The 24,070-nt window shown below is 42.0% G+C and overlaps 1 protein-coding gene across 9 annotated transcripts in view; it reads left to right on the top strand.

The window, feature by feature from the left end:
• Nucleotides 1-23,906, top strand: part of TTC13 (tetratricopeptide repeat domain 13) — a 98,826-nt gene extending 74,920 nt beyond the window's left edge. For 6 of the 9 annotated variants that reach the window (XM_059882519.1, XM_059882518.1, XM_005226220.5 and 3 more), the window contains 4 exons: nucleotides 184-263; nucleotides 2,846-2,924; nucleotides 3,052-3,131; nucleotides 5,064-5,849. In XM_059882519.1, the coding sequence (XP_059738502.1) occupies nucleotides 184-263; nucleotides 2,846-2,924; nucleotides 3,052-3,131; nucleotides 5,064-5,178 (354 nt within the window). In that variant the 3' untranslated portion in view covers nucleotides 5,179-5,849. Of the gene's footprint in view, nucleotides 1-183; nucleotides 264-2,845; nucleotides 2,925-3,051; nucleotides 3,132-5,063; nucleotides 5,853-23,743 lie in introns of those variants that run through there. The other 3 variants (XM_010820422.4, NM_001205860.1, XM_059882517.1) reach the window with 3 other exon arrangements.
• The last annotated feature ends 164 nt before the right edge of the window (nucleotides 23,907-24,070 follow it).

Here is a 24,070-nt window from a genome sequence, read left to right as displayed (position 1 = left end):
TTTCATTAGAAAAAAATGATGTGAGAGTATAATATATTCAGGGATATGAAAAGTAGGTCCTTGTAGGAGAAGAATGAAATAATCCTCTTCCTAGTAAAAGATTCTGCTGTGTCTTGTCACCTCATAAAAATGAGTTTATAATCTATTATTTAAGTTCATGAGCACATATCTTTTTTTTCCTAGGAGGCTGATGCTGTTTGCAACTTAATCTTATCCTTAGTTTATTATTTTTATAATTTAATGCCGCTCTCTCGTGGATCCAGGTGGGTGATATCCTATAATCTGACAGTTTTGTGGTGAAGAACACACGCCTTTTGCTTGCATTTGCTGTGTGGGTATGAGTACAGGTATCCTAGCAATGGCGAGAAGCCCACTTTGATTTTCCAAAGTCCACCCGAAAGTGATGTCCTTGATCTACTGCATCATCAAGGATTCTGGAAGGTAGTTCTAGTAGAAGGCTCTTGGTGTTTACAGTCTGGAGCTCATTCATTCACAAAAATGTATCCAAATCTCACTCTGTGCACACATGCTCTCACTGTGCTTTAATTCCTGGTGTTTGCCCAGACTGTTACCCTGCTGCCCCCAAATTTTGGCCATTAATTGACCTTTAGCCCTAAAATTTAATACTTTTGCATCACCAACCATCCCAAAGTATTATTACTGTTATAAATGAATTCTACTTAGCAAATTCATCAGGAGTCTTTCAAGTGTCGTTCAAACAAGGGTGTGTCTGTAGAGCTTTGTTTTTATTCCCTTTTGTATGGTACCATGTACAGCGAATCAGGTGAATGGTGTATGCTGTTGTTAGCACATGTTTGAATTTAAGATATTTTGGTTAAAATCATATACTTAAGTGTCTTGATCTCTGATTAATACTTTAGAAAGTAAAACTCTCCTAAATGTGCTAGTAAGTTTTCTTGTACTATTAAAAAAGCACTGGGAGTTGGGCATAATGGGCGCAGGGCATCCACTGGTGGTGATGGATGGAAACTGGGCTGGTGGTGATCACTCTGTGGTGTAGACATGTGTGCACCTGGAACTTACGAGGTAAAAATGGCCTTGAAGTAAAATAGGAACAGAAATGTTGTACCTTAGGCACAACTGTTATAGGAATGCTAACTAGATCTATAACATGCAGGGGGCCTCCATGTGCCTGTTCATCCACTGCTTGCAGGCACTGTGCACGCGTGTGTTCACGCAGCAGCTCTGTGGGCTTCTGTGTCACTTGAGAAGGAGGTCCAACTCCAGTCACCCCCGGCTCCCCCTCAGCCCCTGCACCTGTCCGGTCCCTGACTGAGTCTTGTTGACTCTGCCTCCTAAACCTCTCCTCTCCTCATGCTCCTTGCACGTGCCATAGCTCAGATCGGCTCATCTCTTGCACTGACCTTTCTTTTTTAAAAAAATGTTCATTTAATTCTCTATTTTTGGCTGCACTGGGTCTTTATTGCTGTGTGGGGGCTTTCTCTAGTTGCAGTGAGCTGGAGCTACTCTGTGTTGAGAGGGCATGGGCTTCTCATTGCAGTGGCTTCTCCTGTTGTGCAGCACTGGCTCTAGGCACTCAGGCTTCAGTAGCTGCAGCTCTCCAGCTTAGCTGCCTCGAGGCATGTGGGATCCTTTCAAACCAGGAATCAAACCTGTGTCCCCTGTAATTCACAGGCAGATTCTTAACCACTGGACCACCAGGGAAGTCCCCCTGCTTATCTCTTGCACTGACCTTTCTAACTGGTCTCTCCGTTTCCAGGCTTTTCTTTTTCCCTCTTTGTGCGCCAGTTCTTTATATCTGTTGGCTCAGGTGCCAACTCAGTGGCGTGATGCACAGTGCCAGCTCCTCCCTGCCCTGGTTTACCATGGCCTCATCACCTTTCCTGTCATCTACCCTCTCTCCATCCTCACTCTGGTCTCTCCACCACACCCCCTGCTTGTCCAAACACCTTCCTGTCCCGCCCAGCCAGCCACTTCCCTGCCTTCTCCTCTCCATTGCCCTGCCCATGGCCTTCAAAGATAAAGCACATGTGTCCATGGCCTCTGTGAGGGCTTCCCTATTAGGTGACTGCAGGGCTGACTCCCTTTCTCTGGTGTCCATTTGCAGAGGCAAGAGCTCTGTCTTAGCTGTCTTCGTCCTGGGGTGCCTCTCACAAAGCACACAGATGGCATCATAATACAAATGTCAGAGCCCAGAGTGAGTCTGGACATGGCAGGAAGGAAGTGCACATTACCCAGCCTTCAGACCAGTCTGTTAGTACTTTCTGAGATGCGTTCTTTTTCTTCTTTGGGGCCAAAGTTTTTATTGTTAAACTCTAATAATATGTTTGCATTTACAAAGTATAATATATATATATATATATATATATATATATGCATTTTAAAGCCAAGCCTCATGCAGTTAAAAATGTAAGCAAGCAAGGTCTTCCCTGGCAGTCCAGCTGTTAAGACCCCACGCTTCCAATGCAGGGGGCTTAGACTCAGTCCCTGCTTGGGGAACTAAGATCCCACATGCCATGTGATATGGCCGATAATGAATTTTTTAAAATAATAGAAAGCAGGCACATTTTCTAATTCAGTGTTTTCCTATAAGAATAGGAAAACCAATTGAAAAGAAAACTCCTAATTAAAAGAAACTTTGTCTCAGAAAAATATTATTGTTACACATTTACCCCTAAATTAGTAAACCAGTAAATATTTTTCTTAGTAAATTAGCAAATATTTTTAGAACAAATGAAAATATTCTTTTAATGTCCAAAGAAGTGTTAAAAGAAATACAGTGTCATCTTTTAGGATGGGAAGTCCATAGTGTGGTAACCGTCTGTGGCCTGGACTGACTGGTAATTGTTCTCTATCTGAATAGTGTGATCGCTTACTCAGTGATTGTGGGAGCGCTGATGGCAAGTGGGAAAGAAGTAGCAGGAAAAATTCCCAAAGGAAAGGTATGTTGGAGCTGGAGCCAGAAGGGAAAAGGTTTCAATTCCAGTCTGTGGAGTTTTATGTTAAGACACATAAATGAACCGAATCCCAAAGGGAGCCTCCCCTCCATTAAATCTCTTTCTCTTTCAGTTGGTTGACTTTGAAGCTATGACTGCCCCTGGTTCAGAGGCCTTTAGCAAAATAGCTAAAAGCTGGATGAACTTGAAAAGGTAACTTCTTGATAGGGGTCGACAAAAGGATGTGAAACTGGAATTGTACTAATTTTTTATGGGTTATGATTATATAATGAATTTAATCTGCTTTTCAAAGTTACTATGTTTTTGTTGTCATTTATGACCCCTTAACAGGTGAGTGTATGGATAAAAATGAATAATGAATAAAATAAGGAAGCCAGTTTGTGAAGGAAGGGCTATAGGTGTCTTATTTATATAGTCAGATATTCCTGTCTCCTGGCTCATTGATCCTTTGTCCCAGACTCGCAGAGTCAGTATTCAGGAGGGATTTTGAAAACTGAGCTGGACCTGACTCAGACTTCTCTGGGTGGTGGCACCTGCCTTTCAGCTGCATTTTTCCTTTCCTCTTTGTTTGGGGAAGGTGCTGCTTTACTGTAATTTAGGCACAAAATACATAGGAGTCAGGGAAAGCTGCGAGAAATTACTCCTGACGGTTACTGTGGGAGGGCCCAGTACTATGATCTTCCCTGGCTCTTGTTTTCAAAAGCACCATAGGAGCACATAAATAAATATGTATATATGGGCTGAAATTAAACTCACAGGTGGTTTCATAGTTAATTTTGTTGTTGTTGTTGTTCAATCCTAAGTCATGTCCAGCTCTTTGCAACTTCATGGGCTACAACACGCTAAGTTCCTCTGTCCTCCACTGTCTCCCAGAGTTTGCTCAAATTCACGTCCATCGAGTCTATGATGCCATCCAACCATCTCATCCTCTGCTGCTGCCTTCTCCTTTTGCTCTTAATCTTTAAGCACATCTCACTATTTAACCTTATTGACTCTTGCTCCTTCTCCATGGTTTTTTTTTAATATCATAGAAACTTCCAGTTTTGCCTTTCCATATCTGTTCAACATAGCAACCACTCTAAAAATTGCTGGATAATCCGTGCTCTGTTTAAAACAGAAGTTTGTCTCTGTAAGATACTTTGGTCCCATTTGTAAGTATTCCATTAGCTTTGTAATGAAAACTCCTAACAGTTACACCGCCTTCTGGTATATTTTTGTCTCAGGTTTACTAGTTTACATGTATTTTAGTAACATGATCATAAGGTCAAAGGCCTTGTCTCTGTTTCCTGCATAATTTTACAGTGTTGATCTTTTAACAACTCTTTAAGGAAAAAATAGAAACGCCACCTTATGTTGTGCAGCTACAGGTTTACAATGTAATTGAGACCCATTCCACACTCCTTCAGAGAAGGCAATGGCACCCACTCCAGTACTCTTGCCTGGAAAATCCATGGACAGAGGAGCCTGGTAGGCTGCAGTCCATGGGGTCGCTCAGAGTCGGGAACGACTGAGCGACTTCACTTTCACTTTTCACTTTCATGCGTTGGAGAAGGAAATGGCAACCCATTCCAGTGTTCTTGCCTGGAGAATCCCAGGGACGGGGAAGCCTGGTGGGCTGCCATCTCTGGGGTCACACAGAGTCAAACACGACTGAAGCCACTTAGCAGCAGCCACACTCCTTACCAGGAGTAAGTAACTCTGGGAGTTAGGAATACCGTCCTTCTTGCTGCAAATACAGGGAAGTGGGTCTGAGAGGAACCACTAAAGCTGATAAGGATCAAGGCTGGACCCAAATCATGTGTCTTCAGGTTCCACGTCTAGCGTGTGCCTCGGAGGGATGTGTTTGCGTAACAGTCACTGTGTAAGTCAGAGATTGACTTTCTTTCCGAAGGCTGGTTGAATTTACCCGCATCTCATGATGGGAGCCTGCTGATACCCCATTCATTGCTACAACAGGATCTGCTCTGCTCACAGGTCCCCCTGCGATGTGATGTTGTCTGATGTCACGCATGTGGAGTACTGTAAAGTGAATATTGTAATAGGAATTGGTGTAATATAAGCTTTGCCTTTTTTGGTAAAATTGTGTTGATTTTCACACCCTTTCTTTGCATTTTTCTCTTTCAGTATTTCACCTTCTTATAAGACTCTTCCGTCTGTGTCAGAAACGTTCCCAACATTAAGATCAATGATCGAGGTGCTAAACACAGACTCCTCTCCACGTTGTCTTAAGAAACTCTAGTTACGCTGTGGTATTTATACAAGTAAAGGGCCGGACCTCTTGCTTCTTAAGTTATTTTTTAAAACATGGAATTATAAAGAAATTAGGTCCTTTATTACTTTTGATACCAATTTTTGATAGGAATTGAATACTTGAAATCATTTTATTTACCTTTCTGAACCATAACAGAAATCATGAAAGAGGGTTTTGAGGGGACAGAAGAGCTCTGTGTCTGGGATGGGAGGCATTTGCATTAGCCAGTGGCCACTTGGTTTCCACTTACAAAGTCATATGACTCCTTCCTCATGGCGAAAAATGTTTACTCCGAAAACCAAAAATTAACAATTAAAGGGAACAAAAGCTACAACAAAACAGGAGTGTTTTCATTCCTTTAAAAATCTGGATGTTTTTCAAAGACCTTCTTTTTATGCATACTGTGATAATGCATCTTGTTTTCAACTGACATCATCCTCACGTGTGGGTTCTCCATTTCGTTTGAACCGTGGAAGATTTGTGGCCATCAGCATGCCTGGAGCTCATGACCTGGGACACTTTTGTTGAATGATACAGACAGTATTTGCCAGTGACTCAAACACTGAATTATAATGAAACATGTTTTATTTGTTTTTTTCCTCTTTATTGGAAAAAATAAACGGGGTGATTTCTATAAATCACCAGTTTTTGACACTGGATTATGTATGTTTTTATTTTGTGAGCCAGTTTCACTTTCAGGTATAAGAACAGTCAGAAAATTGCTAACTTTCTTTTGCAGACAGGGTGAATGACAGTGCATAAATGGGTTCAGTTAAACACCATTTCCAGTCATTTTCATTTTTCTTTGTTCTCTGTTAAAGAGTTAAGCTAGTCACTGCTTTCTGTTATTCTCTTTCTGTCTCGCAGACTCTGTGAGCAGGACACAGCAGTGTCTGCATGTCTGCAAGCAACCATGCTCGGCAGAGACGCCACCCTGGCACTTGCTGCATGGTCTGGCACTTGCAGCATGATCAGCAGAAGACCGTTCTTTGGACAGATAGGACCTGCCCTTTGGACAGGTGCTGTTCTGGGCACTGATGTGTGTTTCAAAACACCAGGATGTGGCTCATGTTCTCATCTCATCTGGATGGTGATACAAATCATTAGGCACACCTCATTTTATAAAGAGAGCTCACACCCACAGTCAGCTTTCCCCAGAGTCTTTGTTTTCATTTTATAGATAAGAGGGTTGAGGCTTTGGGAGCTTGATGACTCTCCCAGGTGCCCCCAAAGCCAAGGTGCTAGGATCCAGCCAGGCCTTTCTGGCCCCAAGGCCTGTCCTGCCCCACCATGGTCTCAGGGCACCAAGGATTCATTCCCAGGTTCTTCTCAAGATTCAGCATACTTAACTCTGTTCCATGCAAAATCTCCATCGATCCGTTACATTGCTCTGCACTCTCAACTTGCTGCTGTTTGACCTGCATCCAGATATAGCCTACAGGATTGCAAAGTGAGAGGGGGATTGTAGAGACTAAGCAAAGGAGAAATGAGTAAGTTTTTAAACTTTTCCCTCTTTTTGCCTATCATCCCAAAGTCAAAATCTTTCAATTTCTTCAAGGATTTTTCTTCACTTTATCACCAACTCTTCAAAATTTTTAATTGTGAGACACACATTTTTCAGTTAGGGAAATGGTCCAAATAAATTAACTGACTTTTCTAAAATATCAGAATATGTCCACACCCCAAAGTTAGAATGTAATTTTTCCTTAAAACTTAGTTTACCAAATCCAAATTGCTATGTTTCAGTTTTTATTTAAATATTTTATTTTCTCCTCATGCAAGTATTATAACTCTCATATGGGGCTTCTCGGGTGGCTCAGTGGTAAAGAATCCACCTACCAGTGCAGGAGGCGCAAGAGATGTGGGTTCAGTCTCTGGGTTGAGAAGATCCCTTGGGGTAGGAGTGGCAACCCACTGCAGTATTCTTGCCTGGAAAATTCCATGGACAGAGGAGTCCAGCGGGCTGCAGTTTATGGGGTTGCAAAGAATCAAACACGACTGGGCATGCACGCATCATTAGACATACTGAAATGCTAAATTCTGTGATTGCAGGATGATCTGGGAAAACCTCCCATCTTCTGCCTGAGTCCCAGAATACTTGAGCCAACTTGACTATGGTCTGAACAGAACATTATGAGCAGGTTTGTTTGGTGGCTGAGAAGATACTGTCTATTGGGCTCCTCTTCCATCGTTGAGGGTTTTTGTCTCAAGAAAGCCATGAAGTTTTGGCATGCATTTTTATATCATAATATTTAAAATTCTCTTATCTTCTGTTAAATTGCACCTAGAAATCTGAGTTCCATCATGCAAGTTGTCCTCTTTACTTATTTTATTTTGCTTTATTGTTTTGGCTGTGCGGGCTCTTCATTGCCTCTCAGGCTTTCTCTAGTTGTGGCCTACAGGCTTCTCTTGTTGTGGAGCATGGGATCTAGAACACGCAGGCTTTAGTAGTTACAATGCGTGGGCTCAGTAGTGGTGTGAGAGCTCAGTTGCCGAGTGGCATGTGGGATTCTAGTTCCCGAAACAGAGATTGAATCCATGTCTTCTGCACTGGAAGGCAGATTCTTAACCACTGGACCACCAGGGGAGTCCCTGTCCTCTTGTTTAAAACTAAAAAAAATAAAAAAAACAGTTTTTAAAATCAGAATCAGGTTTGCCTTTATCCTTAAAACTTCATATTGAAAACTTTTGATCACACTGAAGAAACAAAACTGCTCTTTGTCTTTTTGTCTGTGTTTGGTTTTTATCTCATCAGATACCCTGATCCTTTTGATCTCATGGTGTGAAAAATCAGGCGCTCTCCTGCTAGACTTGTGGTACCTGAGCCCTTAGCTTGGATGGCAACCGGAAACACCAGATTTGAGGGGCTTCCCTGCCCCAGATCAGATTTGAGTGTGAGAGGCTGGGTCCCCAGTGTTTTGTGGGTTGATCTAATTGTGTCCCTGAATTTTAGTTCTCTGATATTACAACTATTACCATTAGAAATTCTTCACATATTAAGAATTCATTTGCCTACTTGTTGTCGATCTTAGTATCCCTTTACCCCCAGATGACTTGAAGTGTGTGTTAGAGGGAACTGTGGATTGGTCCAGAAACGTCATCCAGGATACAGTCCATTAACAAGCCAGCTCTTCTCTCCCTCTTACAAAACACCCTCCCCTCATCGCTCCACTTCCCCCCTCAGCTCCCCTGCTAACTTTTCTTCCTGCTGCTGGTCTGATTAAACCCCTCACAGCATCTCACTGCCCTGAAATAAAACCCAGTCTCCTACAGTAATGCCACCCCCCACCCTCACCCCCAGTGGCCTCTGTTTCTCCAGCCTCACCTCTCTCTGCTCTTCCCCTCGTCTGCACACTTCAGCCAACTCCCCTTGTGTGCCATCTGCTCTCTGAGGCATTTCCTTCTGCGGGGACCTCACAGTTAACTCAGCACTGTCCAATGGGGCTATCTGCAATGACGAGGATGTTCTGTGTTTGCCCAGTCCAGGATGGCAGCCACCAGCCACATGTGACTGCTGAACACTTGACTGGGGCCAGTATGACTGAGCAACTGTTTAATTTAGTTTTAATGAATTTAAATTTATGTAGCCATACATCATTAAGAGCTACTACATGGGACAGTACAGCTAAAGAGTTCTTAATTCAATTTTAGAATAAGCTTTTTCACAGGAATAATCCCAAACGATTTTCTCTGGTGACAGTTAACTGTATCATGAACTGAACATGGAACAACAGACTGGTTCCAAATAGGAAAAGGAGGACATCAAGGCTGTATATTGTCACCCTGCTTATTTAACTTATATGCAGAGTACATCATGAGAAACGCTGGGCTGGATGAAGCACAAGCTAGAATCAAGATTGCTCTGAGAAATATCAATAACCTCATATATACAGATGACACTACCCTTGTGGCAGAAAGTAAAGAACTAAAGAGCCTCTTGATGAAAGAAAGAGCCAGTCCCATTACTTCATGGCAAACAGATGGGGAAACAGTGGCAGACTTTATTTTTTGGGGCTCCAAAATTGCTGCAGATGGTGACTGCAGCCATGAAATTAAAAGAAGCTTATTCCTTGGAAGGAAAGTTATGACCAACCTAGATAGCATATTGAAAAGCAGAGACATTACTTTGCCAACAAAGGTCCGTCTAGTCAAGGTTATGGTTTTTCCAGTGGTCATGTATGGATGTGAGGGTTGGACTGTAAAGAAAGCTGAGTGCCGAAGAATTGATGCTTTTGAACTGTGGTGTTGGAGAAGACTCTTGAGAGTCCCTTGGGCTGCAAGGAGATCCAACCAGTCCATTCTGAAGGAGATCAGCCCTGGGATTTCTTTGGAAGGAATGATGCTAAAGCTGAAACTACAGTACTTTGGCTACCTCATGCGAAGAGTTGACTCATTGGAAAAGACTCTGATGCTGGGAGGGATTGGGGGCAGGAGGAGAAGGGGAGGACAGAGGATGAGATGGCTAGATGGCATCACTGACTCGATGGACGTGAGTCTGAGTGAACTCCGGGAGTTGGTGATGGACAGGGAGGCCTGGCGTGCTGCGATTCATGGGGTCTCAAAAGAGTCGGACATGACTGAGCGACTGAACTGAACTGAACTGAGGGAGGCCTGGCCTTCTGCAGTCCATGAGGTTGCAAAGAGACAGACACGACTGAGCTACTGAACTGAACTAAACTTGTTATAGACTTTTCTGAATATCTCAGGTCTATTTGTAAAATTGCTCCTATTAATAACATGTTTAATCTTTAAAAGACTTTTACCTCTAGGTAAAACCTGTTAGCAAACTAGGAATTTTTTGTGGAACATTTCCAGTGAGTTAAGTGTGCTGCTGCTGCTAAGTCGCTTTCAGTCGTTGTCCGACTCTGTGTGACCCCATAGACGGCAGCCCACCAGGCTCCCCTGTCCCTGGGATTCTCCAGGCAAGAACACTGGAGTGGGTTGTCATTTCCTTCTCCAATGCATGAGAGTGAAAGGCGAAAGTGAAGTCGCTCAGTTGTGTCCAACTCTTCGCGACCCCATGGATTGCAGCCTACCAGGCTCCTCCGTCCATGGGATTTTCCAGGCAAGAGTACTGGAGTGGGTTGCCATTGCTTTCTCTTAAGTGTGAGGGACAGGAAATAACCTCCAGCTCACTAGTGCTTGCCTTCCAAGCAAGATGTATAGAGAGAGCAGAGATCAGCAAAATCCCCTAAAGAAACCTGTCGTGTCCCAGACCACCAAGACTTGGCTATATTCATGAGCATTCTTATGTCTGGCCTGTCCAGTCAAGTTCACATCTAAAATGTATCAGATGTGCTCTTGTCCAGCCATTATCACTGTCACACCAAAATCTAAAGTGGTTGAATAAATGAAGGTCCACACTTGCATCTAAGTCACACTTGCACCATCCCAAGTGCTCAGAAGCAGCTGGTGGCTGCCATATTTGACTGGACTGATATGGCCGTCATCACAGGAAGTTGTACCTGGATGGTGCTGCTACCCTGAAAACAGACTGCCGCTCCACACCTGTGCGTCAGGCAATAATTAGAATGGGAGTCCGTGTGGTTTTAAGCAAGAGTACAGGTTTTGAGATGTTTCAGGTAAAGACCACAGAGTTTAATTGCAGTGCAGGGAGATAAATGGGAGAGAGGAGAAAGGAAATCACCAGCACCAGCTTGAAAAATCCACTGATGAGTGCCTCTCGGGGCTGGGGAGAGGCCTGAAGTCAGTGTCCTCCCCCATGAGATTCACACACTGGTGGTCCAGGAACCATACATGAGAAACAAGCTAGGACATGAAAACCCATTTTGCTGCCTTGGAATATTTTTGTCCCCTTTATGAAACCCCATAGAACCAAGTATCTTCTTGAATAATACTGCAATTGTGATGAGAATTATGGTAGGTCTTTTGTTCTTCAAGCCATGTTGCCACAAATATAAAATCACTTTCATTCTACAATTTGTAAGCTTAAACTTTACCAGTATTGTGTAATTGGTAGTCCATGAAGGTTGGGTATGCAAATATATACGTAAATAATTGAACACAACTCCATTCACAGGCTTCAATTTCTACCAGTAATGAAAATTATCAGTTCAATTCAGTTCAGTCACTCAGTTGTATCTGACTCTGCGACCCCATGAATTGTAGCATGCCAGGCCTCCCTGTCCATCACCAACTCCCGAAGTTCACTCACACTCAGGTCCATTGAGTTGGTGATGCCATCCAACCATCTCATTGTCTGTTGTCCCCTTCTCCTCCTGCCCCCAATCTTTTCCAATGAGTCAACTCTTCACATGAGGTGGCCAAAGTACTGGAGTTTCAGCTTTAGCATCATTCCCTCCAAAGAAATCCCAGGGCTGATCTTCAGAATTGACTGGTTGGATCTCCTAGCAGTCCAAGGGACTCTCAAGAGTCTTCTCCAACACCACAGTTCAAAAACATCAATTCTTTGGTGCTCAGCTTTCTTCACAGTCCAAATTTCACATCCATACATGACCACTGGAAAAACCATAGCCTTGACCAGATGGACCTTTGTTGGCAAAGTAATGTCTCTGCTTTTGAATATGCTATCTAGGTTGGTCATAACTTTCCTTCCAAGGAGTAAGCATCTTTTAATTTCATGGCTGCAGTCACCATCTGTAGTGATTTTGGAGCCCCCCAAAATAAAGTCTGACACTGTTTCCACTGTTTCCCCATCTATTTCCCATGAAGTGATGGGACCGGATGCCATGATCTTCGTTTTCTGAATGTTAAGCTTCAAGCCAACTTTTTCACTCTCCTCTTTCACTTTCATCAAGAGGCTTTTTAGTTCCTCTTCACCTTCTGCCATAAGGGTGGTGTCATCTGCATATCTGAGGTTATTGGTATTTCTCCCTGCAGTCTTGATTCCAGCTTGTGCTTCTTCCAGCCCAGCGTTTCTCATGATGTACCCTTCATATAAGTTAAATAAGCAAGGTGACAATATACAGCCTTGACATACTCCTTTACCTATTTGGAACCAGTCTGTTGTTCCATGTCCAGTTCTAACTGTTGCTTCCTGACCTGCATACAGGTTTCTCAAGAGGCAGGTCAGGTGGTCTGGTATTCCCATCTCTTACAGAATTTTCCACAGTTTATTGGGATCCACACAGTCAAAGGCTTTGGCATAGTCAATAAAGCAAAAATAGATGTTTTTCTGGAACTCTCGTGCTTTTTCGATGATCCAGCGGATGTTGGCAATTTGATCTCTGGTTCCTCTGCCTTTTCTAAAACCAGCTTGAACATCTGGAAATTCACGGTTCATGTATTGCTGAAGCCTGGATTGGAGAATTTTGAGCATTACTTTACTAGTATGTGAGATGAGTGAAATTGTGTGGTAGTTTGAGCATTCTTTGGGATTGCTTTTCTTTGGGATTGGAATGAAAACACCTTTTCCAGCCCTGTGGCCACTGCTGAGTTTTCCAAATTTGCTGGCATACTGAGTGCAGCATTTTCACAGCATCATCTTCCAGGATTTGAAATAGCTCAACTGGAATTCCGTTACCTCCCTAGCTTTGTTCGTAGTGATGCTTTCTAAGGCCCACTTGACTTCACATTCCAGAATGTCTGGCTCTAGGTGTGTGATCACACCATTGTGATTACCTTGGTCGTGAAGATCTTTTTTGTACTGTTCTTCTGTGTATTCTTGCCACCTCTTAATATCTTCTGCTTCTGTTAGGTCCATACCATTTCTGTCCTTTATCGAGCCCATCTTTGCATGAAATGTTTCCTTGGTATCTCTTATTTTCTTGAAGAGATCTCTAGTCTTTCCCATTCTGTTGTTTTCCTCTATTTCTTTGCATTGATTGCTGAGGAAGGCTTTCTTATCTGTCCTTGCTATTCTTTGGAACTCTGCATTCAGATGCTTATATCTTTCCTTTTCTCCTTTGGTTTTTGCTTCTCTTCTTTTCACAGCTATTTGTAAGGCTTCCCCAGACAGCCATTTTGGTTTTTTGCATTTCTCTTCCATGGGTATGGTCTTGATCCCTATCTTCTGTACAATGTCACGAACCTCCATCCATAGTTCATCAGGCACTCTATCTATCAGATCTAGTCCCTTAAATCTATTTCTCAACCTCCACTGTATAAACCGTCTCACATCACGGTGACTGGGCATTTCCAGGTTCAAATTGCCTTGTTGCGCTGGTGGCTCAGCTGCTGCACTGTGGGCAGTTCTTCCTGGGTGCAGGGGGCCCTGGGCTCTGGGGCAGCGGCTGCATCTGCAGTCACTGCTCTGGCCGGCACTGGCTCACATCCTGGGCTCTGTCCCCACTCTCCTTGTCTTCGGTGGCCACTGGAGACTGTGCTGAGCATGCCAGATAGGCTGACCTGTGCACTCAGTCTGGAAGCTCCCCTGTGGGCTGTGGCTCCTCTGCTCTCCAGCCGTGCTGCGTGGGGCCTTCTCCTTGGGTCCGGGAGCATCTTCTGTGGGGGAGGAACCTGTTGAAGCTAACACATCTTGAGCACTTACTATGGTTGACATATTTCTAAGCGTTGTACTTAGCTCATTTAATAGCGTTAAGAGTGCTAGGATGTAAGCACCGGTGTTACCTCCACTTTGATGGCTCAGATGGGGGAGTGACTTACCCTATACAGCTCCTGAATTCTGCTCAAGTGCTTGCCACTTACTTGGGGAGTGGGGCAGTGGGGATGGGTTCCACCCATCCCTTAACCTTAACCCCTAAATATATGTCCAGTTATTAAGTCGATCAGATAAGGAAAAATAGGGTTACTATATGATGCATCAATCCCACTCCTGGGCATATATCTGTAAAAGATAGAAACTCTACTTGAAAAAGATACATGCACCCCAGTGTTCATAGCAGCACTATTTGCAATAGCCAAGATATGGAAACAACTTAAGTGTCCATGGACAGACTAATGGAAAAAGAAGATGTGGTACACAGTACTTAAGAGAATGTCATGAGCACTTTGTACCTTAAAAAAATTTGGTGCTTAGCTAGAAAAGGAGAACTTGTCTGCCTAACTAGTTCTCTGGAAATTTATGTGTTAGCTGGCCAGCTGTTCGCAATCAGCTGGTTAGCATGTTCAGAGTATTTGTATTTTATCATAAAGGAAAGAAAGCTTAATTTTTTAAATAATGGGACAAATAATGATTGTCAGCCAAAATATACTACAAAGAATTCCCTTCTGTTTCCATTTTACTTCTAGTTTAATTGCAAATGAAAGTTAACTTTTATTGAATACTCTGCCATATCTATTAAAAATAATCAGATGATTTACTGATATAGTAAAGTATGTTTCACATTTCTTGCTATGGATTGTCTTTAAATTCCTAAAATAAAAATATTTTATCAAAATGTAAAAAAAAAGTGTGATACCCGTACACTGTGGAATATTACTCAGCTCCAAAGAAGAATGAAAGAATGCCGTTTGGCTCATCACAGATGGACTAGAAATGATCACTAAGGAAAATCCGTTACAGACAAGTATCATAGTCACTTACATACACAATCTAAAGCGTGACGCAAATGGACTTATTCACAAAACAGAAACAGACACAGAAATAGAAAACAAGCTTACGGTTACCAAAGGGGAAAGTAGAGGGAGGGACACATTAGGAATTTGGGATTAACAGATACACACTCCTGTATGTCAAATAGCTAAACAAGGGCCTAGTGCATAGCACAGGTACTATATTCAATATCTTATAATAACCTAAAATTGAAGACTCCAAAAAAGCACATACACACACACATATATATACACACACAGTGTGTGTGTGTGTGTGTGTGTGGTTGAATCACTTTGCTCTGTACCTGAAACATTGTAAACCAACTGTACTTCAATTTTGGCAAAAGTATTAAAAGGAAATAAAAATGTGAAAAATACCATGCTTCACTGAAAAATAAAATTAAACTGACTTGAGCATAGCAGGCCCAGGGATGAAGGGATTTGACCTGGGTGGAAGAAAGGGAGGGAGGGAGGGAGGAAGAAAGAGAAAGTTGTAAAGTGCACCAATTGCTTCCAACCATATACCAGGTAGAAATTTCACTGTGTTTTTTTGAGAATCTCAATGGTTAAGAATCCACACTACCAATGGAGGGGCACTGGTTCGATCCCTGGTCAGAGAACTAAGACCCCACATGCTGCACAATGTGGCCAGAAATATAGATATAAATAGAAACTACGTTCCTATCTGGTTTTTGTTGAGTCACTTGGTTGTGTCCGACTCTTTACTACCCCATGGATGGCAGAACATCAGGGTACCCTGTCCTTCACTATCTCCCAGAGCTTGCTCAAACTCATGTCCATCAAGTCGGTGATGCCCTCGAACCATCTCATCCTCTGTCGTCCCCTTCTCTTCCTGCCCTCAATCTTTCCAAGCATCAGGGTCTTTTCAAATGAGTCAGCTCTTCGCATCAGGTGACCAAAATATTTGAGCTTCAGCTTCAGCATCAGTCCTTCCAATGAATATTCAGGACTGATTTCCTTTAGGATTGACTGGTTTGATCTCCTTGCTGTGCAAGGGACTTCTCCAGCACCACATCTTCTCCAGCACAGTTCTTCTGTGCTCAGCCTTCTTTATGGTCCAACTCACATCCATACATGATTACTGGGAAAACCACAGCTTTGACTATGTGGACCTTTGTCAGCAAAGTGATGTCTCTGCTTTTTAATATGCTGTTTAGGTTTGTCATACTTTTTCTTCCAAGGAACAAGTGTCTTTGAATTTCATGGCTGTAGTCACCATCTGCAGTGATTTTGGAGCCCAAGAAAATAAAGTCTGTCACTGTTTCCATTGTTTCCCCAGCTATTTGCCATGAAGTTGATGGGATCGGATGCCATGATTTTAGTCTTTTGAATGATGAGTTTTAAGCCAGATTTTTCACTCTTCTCTTTCACCTTCATCAAGAGGCTCTTTAGCTCCTCTACACTTTCTGCCATTAGGGTGGGTCATCTGCATATCTGAGGTTATTGATACTTCTCCTGGCAATCTTGATTCCAGCTTGTGCTTCATCCAGCCTGGCATTTCACATGATGTCCTCTGCATGTAATTAAATAAGCAGAGTGACAATATACAGCCTTGACATACTCCTTTCCCAATTTTGAACCATGTCCTGTTCCAACTGTTGCTTCTTGACCTGCATAAAGACAAGTAAGGTGGTTTGATAGTCCCATCTCTTTTAAGAATTTTCAAAAAAAAAAAAAGAATTTTCCAGTTTGTTGTGATCCACAAAGTCAAAGGCTTTAGTGTACTCAGTAAAGGAGAAGTAGATGTTTTTCTGGAATTCCTTTGCTTCTTCTATGATTCAGCATATGTTGGGCATTTGATCTCTGGTTCCTCTGTCTTTTCTAAATCCAGCTTGTACATCTGGAAGTTCTCGGTTCACATACTGTTGAAGCCTGGCTTGGGGAATTTTGAGCATTACTTTGCTAGCATGTGAGATGAGTGCAATTGTGTGGTAGTTTGAACATTCTTTGGCATTGCCCTTCTTTGGGACTGGGAAAAAAACTGACCTTTTCCAGTCCTGTGGCCACTGCTGAGTTTTCCAAATTTGTTGGTATATTGATTGCAGCACTTTCACAGCATCATCTTTTAGGATTTAAGAAATAGCTCAGCTGGAATTCCATCACCTCTACTAGTTTTGTTCATAGTGATGCTTCCTCAGGCCTACTTGACTTCACACTCCAGCATGTCTGGTTCTAGGTGAGTGATCGTACCATCATGGTTATCTGGATCATTAAGATTTTTTTGTACAGTTCTGTGTATTCTTGCCACCTTTTCTTAATATCTTCTGCTTCTGTTAGGTCCTTACCATTTCTGTCCTTTATTGAGCCCATCTTTGCATGAAATGTTCCCTTGGTGTCTCTGATTTTCTTGAAGAGATTGCTCATCTTTCCCATTCTGTTGCTTTCCTCTATTTCTTTGCGTTGTTCAATTTAAGAAAGCTTTCTCGTCTCTCCTTGCTGTTCTTTGGAACTCTACATTCAGGTGGGCAAATCTTTCCTTTTCTCCTTTGCCTTTCGCTTCTCTTTTTTCTCAGCGAGGCAAACATTTTGCCTTTTTGTATTTCTTCTTCTTGGGGACAGTTTTGGTCACCACCTCTTGTACAGTGTTATGAACCTCCATCCATAGTTCTTCTGGCACTCTATCAAATCTAATCCCTTGAATTATTTGTCACTTCCACAAGGGAATTTGATTTAGGTCATACCTGGTTGACTTAGTGGTTTTCCCTACTTTCTTCAATATAAGTATGAATTTTGCAATAAGGAGTTTATGAACTGAGCCACAGTCAGCTCCCAGTCTTGCTTTTGCTGACTACATAGAGTTGCTGTATCTTTGGCTGCAAAGAATATAATCAGTCTGATTTCGTTATTGACCATCTGGTAATGTCCATGTATAAAGTCATGTCTTGTGTTGTTGGAAGAGGATGTTTGCTATGACCAGTGTGTTCTCTTGGCAAAATCCTGTTAGCCTTTGCTCTGCTTCATTTTGTACTCCAAGGCCAAACTTGCCTGTTACTCCAGGTATCTCTTGACTTCCTACTTTTGCATTCCAATGCCTTATGATGAAAAGGACATCTTTTTTTTTTTTTTTTTTTTTTTGTTTGGTGCTAGTTCTAGAAGGTCTTGTAGGTCATCATAGAACCATTCAACTTCAGCTTCTTCCGGCATGAGTGGTTGGGGCATAGACTTGGATTACTGTGGTATTGAATGGTTTGCCTTGGAAACAAAGCAGGATCATTCTATTATTTGTAAGATTGTATCCAAGTATTGCATTTTGGAGTCTTTTGTTGTCAATGAGGGCTGCTCCATTTCTTCTAAGGGATTCTTGCCCACAGTAATAGATATAATGGTCATCTGAATTAAATTCTACCATTCCCATCTACTTTAGTTCACTGATTCCTAAAATGTCAGTGTTCACTCTTTCCATCTCATGTTTGACCACTTCCAATTTACCTTAATTCATGAACCTAACATTCCAGGTTCCTATGCAATATTATTCTTTACAGCATCGGACTTTACTTTCACCTCCAGACACATCCACACCTGGGCGTTATTTCTGCTTTGACTCAGCCTCTTCATTCCTCCTGGAGCTATTTCTCTACTCTTCTCCAGTAGCACGTTGGACACCTACTAACCTGGGGTTAGCAGGTTGTCTTTCAGTGTCGTATCTTTTTGCCTTTTCATTTTGTTCATCTCCTATCTGCTAGGAGCCCACAGATGTGCAATGATGTCTGAGGGGTCTCAGAAGGCATCTGCAGAGTCATTGTGTTAACAGGGTTTCTCCCCTGCCAGAATTCATTCACTAGAATCTAGTAAGCTGTGACTCTTTGTGGAAGGATATGCCACCTTCACTGTTTCTCTCTTGCATGTGTCCTCTTGTGTTTAACCAGGCACGGCATGTGGGAGAAAGCTTTCCTACACTCATTCCATCTGTAGGGTTTCTCTTCCATGTGAGCTCTTCGACGAGAGTTGTCTTCGTAGTGAGTGTTTTCCCACAATCACTGCATACACTGGGTTTCTCTTCTGTGTGAATTCTCTGTTTCATGAGTCCTGATGTCTTCAAACAAGATTTTCCACAGTCAGTACTTACATGTACTTATATGTTGACTGTATGAAATCATGGATGTGCCATGAGGCATGCCTTCTGGGGGAAGCTTTACCACATTCATTGCATCCATAGGACTTCTCTTCAATGTGAGTTCATTGATATATAATAAGATTGCCCTTCTGTATGAAACCTTTTCCACATTCCCACTACACATATATAAGATTTCTCACCTGTATGTACTTTCTAATGCAAAACTAGTGCAATTTTCTGGAGAAATCTTTCCCACGCTCACTGCACACATGGGGTTTTTCTCCTCTTTTGTTTGGCAAATGTATCATAGCTTTGCCTTCTTGCAGAAGGCTTTGCACATTCAGTTCGTTCATAGGGCTTCTCTCCTGTATGAGTTCTCTGGTATTCAGTTAGCTTGAACTTTCTGAAAAATACTTTACTACATATACTGTGTACATGAGGTTTATTTCCCAGAGGAGTCTTTTGTTCAGTTAGCTTTAATTTCCTGAAAAAGGCTTTTCCATACTCACTGCACACATGGGGTTTCTCTTCTTTGTGAGTTCACTGGTGTTTGGTGAGCTTGAACTTCTTGGAGAAGGTTTTCCCACACACACTGCATCCATGGTGTTTCTTTTCTGTATGAATTCTCTTATGTTCACTGAGCAAGACTTCTTGAGGAAGGCTTTTCCACATTTAGTACATTCATGGGCTCTATTTTGTGTATTTGCTGACATTTAATTTCAGTATGAATTTGCTCATGATTAGCAAGGAGAAAGGATCTCCCATTTCCAATAAACTCAGCAGGCTCCTTTTTGTTACAGCTTCTACTCTGGTTGACTACATTTAAGTATGATTTCAAAGTTTTCCTGTGTAAATGAAATACATCATGATTTGGCCTTAAAGGAAAATAACTTTTGCTCTGATGAATAATATTCCCAAATGCAGTCTGTCCATATATTTGAACAGAATATATCCTCTTCAGCATATTTTGGATTTTCCAGTGTGACTGCACATGATCATCAACTTTCTCAGTTTCTGGATTAGGGTGTCTTCATCTTCTAAGGTCCGTGGTGATTCTCTTTGTTCCAGATTTGCTAACTTGATACTCCACTGATACCAGGTAGTTTCCCCTTCTAAGCAGGGGCCAAGAGCTGCCACTCCTCCCAGGTAGTCAACCCCACATCCTCCAGAGTCAGTCCTCCCTGAAGTCCTCTTGATCCCACTGATTTCCTAGTGGCTATACTTAACTTGTTAATTCTTTCATTTCTGGTTCCCTTTAATAAGTGATTTCTTATTAGGATTAATCCAATGATTGCTGGAAGAAATATCAATAACCTCAGATATGCAGATGACATTACTCTTATGGCAGAAAGTGAAGAGGAACTAAAGAGCCTCTTGATGAAAGTGAAAGAGGAGAGTGAAAAGCTGGCTTAAAACTCAACATTCAAAAAACTAAAATTATGGCATCTGCTTCCATCACTTCATGGCAAATAGATGGGGAAACGATGAAAACAGTGACAGATTTTGTTTTCTTGGGCTCCAAAATCACTGCAGATGGTGACTGCCACCATGAAATTAAAAGATGCTTGCTACTTGGAAGAAAAGCTATGACCAACCTAGACAGTATATTAAAAAGCAGAGACATTACTTTGCCTACAAAGGTCCATGTAAGTCAAAGCTAGGTTTTTCAGTAGTCATTTGTGGACGGGAGAGTTGGATCATAAAGAAAGCTGAGTGCCAAAGAAGAAAGCTGAGAACTTTTGAACTGTGATGTTGGAGACTTTTGAGAGGCCCTTGAACTGAAAGAAGATCAAACTAGTCAATCCTAAAGAAAATCAGTCCTGTATATTCATTGGAGGGACTAATGCTGAAGTTGAAACTCCAATACTTTGGCTATCTGATATGAAGAACTGATTCATTGGAAAAGACCCTGATGCTGGGAAAGATTGAAGGCAGGAGGAAAAGGGGATGACAGAGGATGAGATGGTTGGCTGGCATCACCAACTCGATGGACATGTGTTTGAGAAAGCTCTGAGAGTTGGTGATGAACAGGGAAGCCTGGCATGTGGTCGTAAAGAGTCAGACACGACTGAGTTACTAAACTGAACTGAACTGAATGAGAAGAACTATATACCTCAAGGTTATTCTAGGCTTCATGCTGCCAATTTTTAAATTCTGTCATAATAATTGGCATTATATATCTACTTGTAATTTTGAAAATATTTGATCTTTGAATATTTGCATCTTAAGTGCCTTTCAGTTCAGTTCAGTTCAGTTCAGTTGCTCAGTCATGTCCAACTCTTTGCGACCCCATGAACTGCAGCATGCCAAGCTTCCCTGTCCATCACTAACTCCTGGAGCCTACCCAAACTCATGTCCATTGAGTCGGTGATGCCATCCAACCATCTCATCCTCTGTCGTCCCCTTCTCTTCCTGCCCTCAATGTTTCCCAGCATCAGGGTCTTTTCAAATGAGTCAGCTCTTCACATCAGGTGGCCAAAGTATTGGAGCTTCAGCTTCAACATCAGTCCTTCCAATGAACACCCAGGAAGTGCCTTTATTGACTAGTAAAATCATGACTTCTGCGATTCATTCCATATCAAGAATGTCTTCATTAAAGCTATCTTCATCAATCCCCATGTTACTTCCTTCTCCATTCTCCCTTTATATATCTTCTTCCTCTCTACCTTTGGATCAACTAACATGTATTCTAACACTGGTGATACACATGTGTGGTAGCCCAGCCCCAGCTCCTCTGGTGAAACCCAGACTGGTCCAGCCTGAGCAGTCCCAAGCTTCCCAAGACCCTGGTGGCACAGGATGAGACCAGAAAGCATTGAGATCACACAATGCTACATTTCTTCATAACTTTTATTTATTTAGTCTGCACAGGATCTTCCTTGCTTTGCATGGGCTTTCTGTAGTTGCAGCGAGTAGGGCTTACTCTTTGTTGCAGTAACAACTGAGGTCAAAAGATGATTTTCAGGCCATCACACAGTAGACAAGGGACATGATGTCCACCAAATGGCTTGTCATTGTGGGAGCTTCTTTTTTTGAAGAGCACAGGCTCTAGGTGTGTGGGCCTCAGGAGTTGAGGTGTGCAGGCCCTAGAGGTGCAGGTCTCACACATCGCAGGTGGATTTTTTACCAGCTGAGCCACCAGGGAAGCCCAAGAATACTGGAGTGGGTAGCTTATCCCTTCTCCAGCAGATCTTCCCAACTGAGGAATCGAAACAGGGTCTCCCAACCCAGGAATCAAACGGGTCTCCTGCATTGCAGGTGGAATCTTCGCCACTGAGCCACCAGGGAAGCCCCGTAGAGGGTGCGGGCTTCATTAATCGTGGCACACTGGGCTCAGTAGTTGCGGCTCCCGGGCTTATTTGCTCCACAGTATGTGAAATGTTCCCGGGTCAGGGGTTGAACCCATATCCCCTTTATTGACAAGTGAATTCTTATCCACTGAGCCACCAGAAAAGTCCTCTCCTCAACTGTTCTGAACAATCGAAATGCCTTATATAAAAGAGAGAAACAGTCTTGTCAAATCTTTCCTTCAAACAGTATGAATGCAATGAATTCTTAGGTGAGATGTTTTTTTCCCAGTAGCGCTGAGCATCTTTTTATTTGTTTTGTGTCCTGATTTCAGATGTTCTCCCCATCAGTATAGTGTATGTGAGTCTACATGCTAACTGCTGGGTACCAGATATGAGGAGCAGGATGCCAGTTCTTTATACTGGCAACCAAATGGATATTGAATACAAGTATTGCAAATACTTGTATAATGCAAATACTTTACATTTAAATTTGAACTTATATTTTAAAACTGAATGAAAAATTCTGCTTTTTTTTAAAGACATTTGATTTTAAGTTTGATTTTAATTTTTATTTATAAATTATAATTGGTATAGTTTTTAATTTTATTAGGTAATCTTGAACATTTTAGAAGAAAAACTTAGAAACAAAGTTTAAAACATTTTTACATTAACTTTCAGTTTAGTTCAGTTCAGTCGCTCAGTCGTGTCTGACTCTTTGCGACCCCGTGAATCACAGCACGCCAGGCCTCCCTGTCCGTCATCAACTCCCGGAGTTCACTCAGACTCACGTCCATCCAGTGAGTGATGCCATCCAGCCATCGCATCCTCTGTCATCCCCTTCTCCTCCTGCCCCCAATCCTTCCCAGCATCACAGTCTTTTCCAATGAGTCAACTCTTCACATGAGCTGGCCAAAGTACTGGAGTTTCAGCTTTAGCATCATTCCTTCCAAAGAAATCCCAGGGCTGATCTCCTTCAGAATGGACTGGTTGAATCTCCTTGCAGCCCAAGGGACTCTGAAGAGTCTTCTCCAACACCACAGTTCAAGAGCATCAATTCTTCGGCCCTCAGCCTTCTTCACAGTCCAACTCTCACATCCATACATGACCACTGGAAAAACCATAGCCTTGACTAGATGGACCTTTGTTGGCAAAGTAATGTCTCTGCTTTTCAATATGCTATCTAGGTTAGTCATAACTTTTCTTCCAAAGAGTAAGCATCTTTTAATTTCATGGCTGCATTAACTTTAATTTATAATAAATTTATAATTTATTAATTATAAAATAAATTATAATTTATTAATTATAAAATATATCCAAATTTTGCATACATTGACTATAATTACATCTTATTTTTTAGTCCTTTAGATTATTGTTGTTTATTTGCTAAGTCATGTCTGACTCTTTTGTGACTGCAAGAACTGTAGCCTGCCAGGTTCCACCATCCATGTGGTTTCCCAGGCAAGAATACTGGAGTGGGTTGTCATTTCCTTCTCTAGGGGACCTTCCCAACCCAGGAATCGAACTCATGTCTCCTACATTAGCAGGTGGATTCTTTTCCACCGAGCAATGAGAGAATCCTTTTAGATTATTACTAGAGCACAAATTATTGTGAATCCTGGCTATAAAAACATAATGACTTTGATGAATTGAAGTCAAGAAGGATAATTTGTGGATTTAATGTGATTTATAAGTCATGTTTATCTTTCTTACTCAGGCAGACTTCACAGCCTATGGAGAACACCCAGACATGTAATAATGATTAAACTCAGCTATCATTGGTATTTTGCCAACTTTGAAGTATATAAAACCTGTACCCTTAACATATATTTATTCTTTTTTGTTGTTGAAATGTACTAAAATAAAAGGATACAATGTAACTTATTTGACAATAAGTTTATAATTTCCAAATATTTAGTCATATGAAATGTGGGCTTCTGTCTATAGCCTTGTTTCAGGCCCTCAGAATATTAGGGCTGGACTGGAAGGTGGTGTCCTCCTTCTCTTCTTCAGTAGCTGTCTGCAAACCCTCGTTCCCCACATG

The sequence above is a fragment of the Bos taurus genome, chromosome 28 (assembly GCF_002263795.3).
Source record: "Bos taurus isolate L1 Dominette 01449 registration number 42190680 breed Hereford chromosome 28, ARS-UCD2.0, whole genome shotgun sequence".
Lineage (NCBI taxonomy): Eukaryota > Metazoa > Chordata > Mammalia > Artiodactyla > Bovidae > Bos > Bos taurus.
The sequence above is the reverse complement of the archived record's forward strand: the minus strand, read 5'-3'. Positions and strand labels throughout refer to the sequence as shown.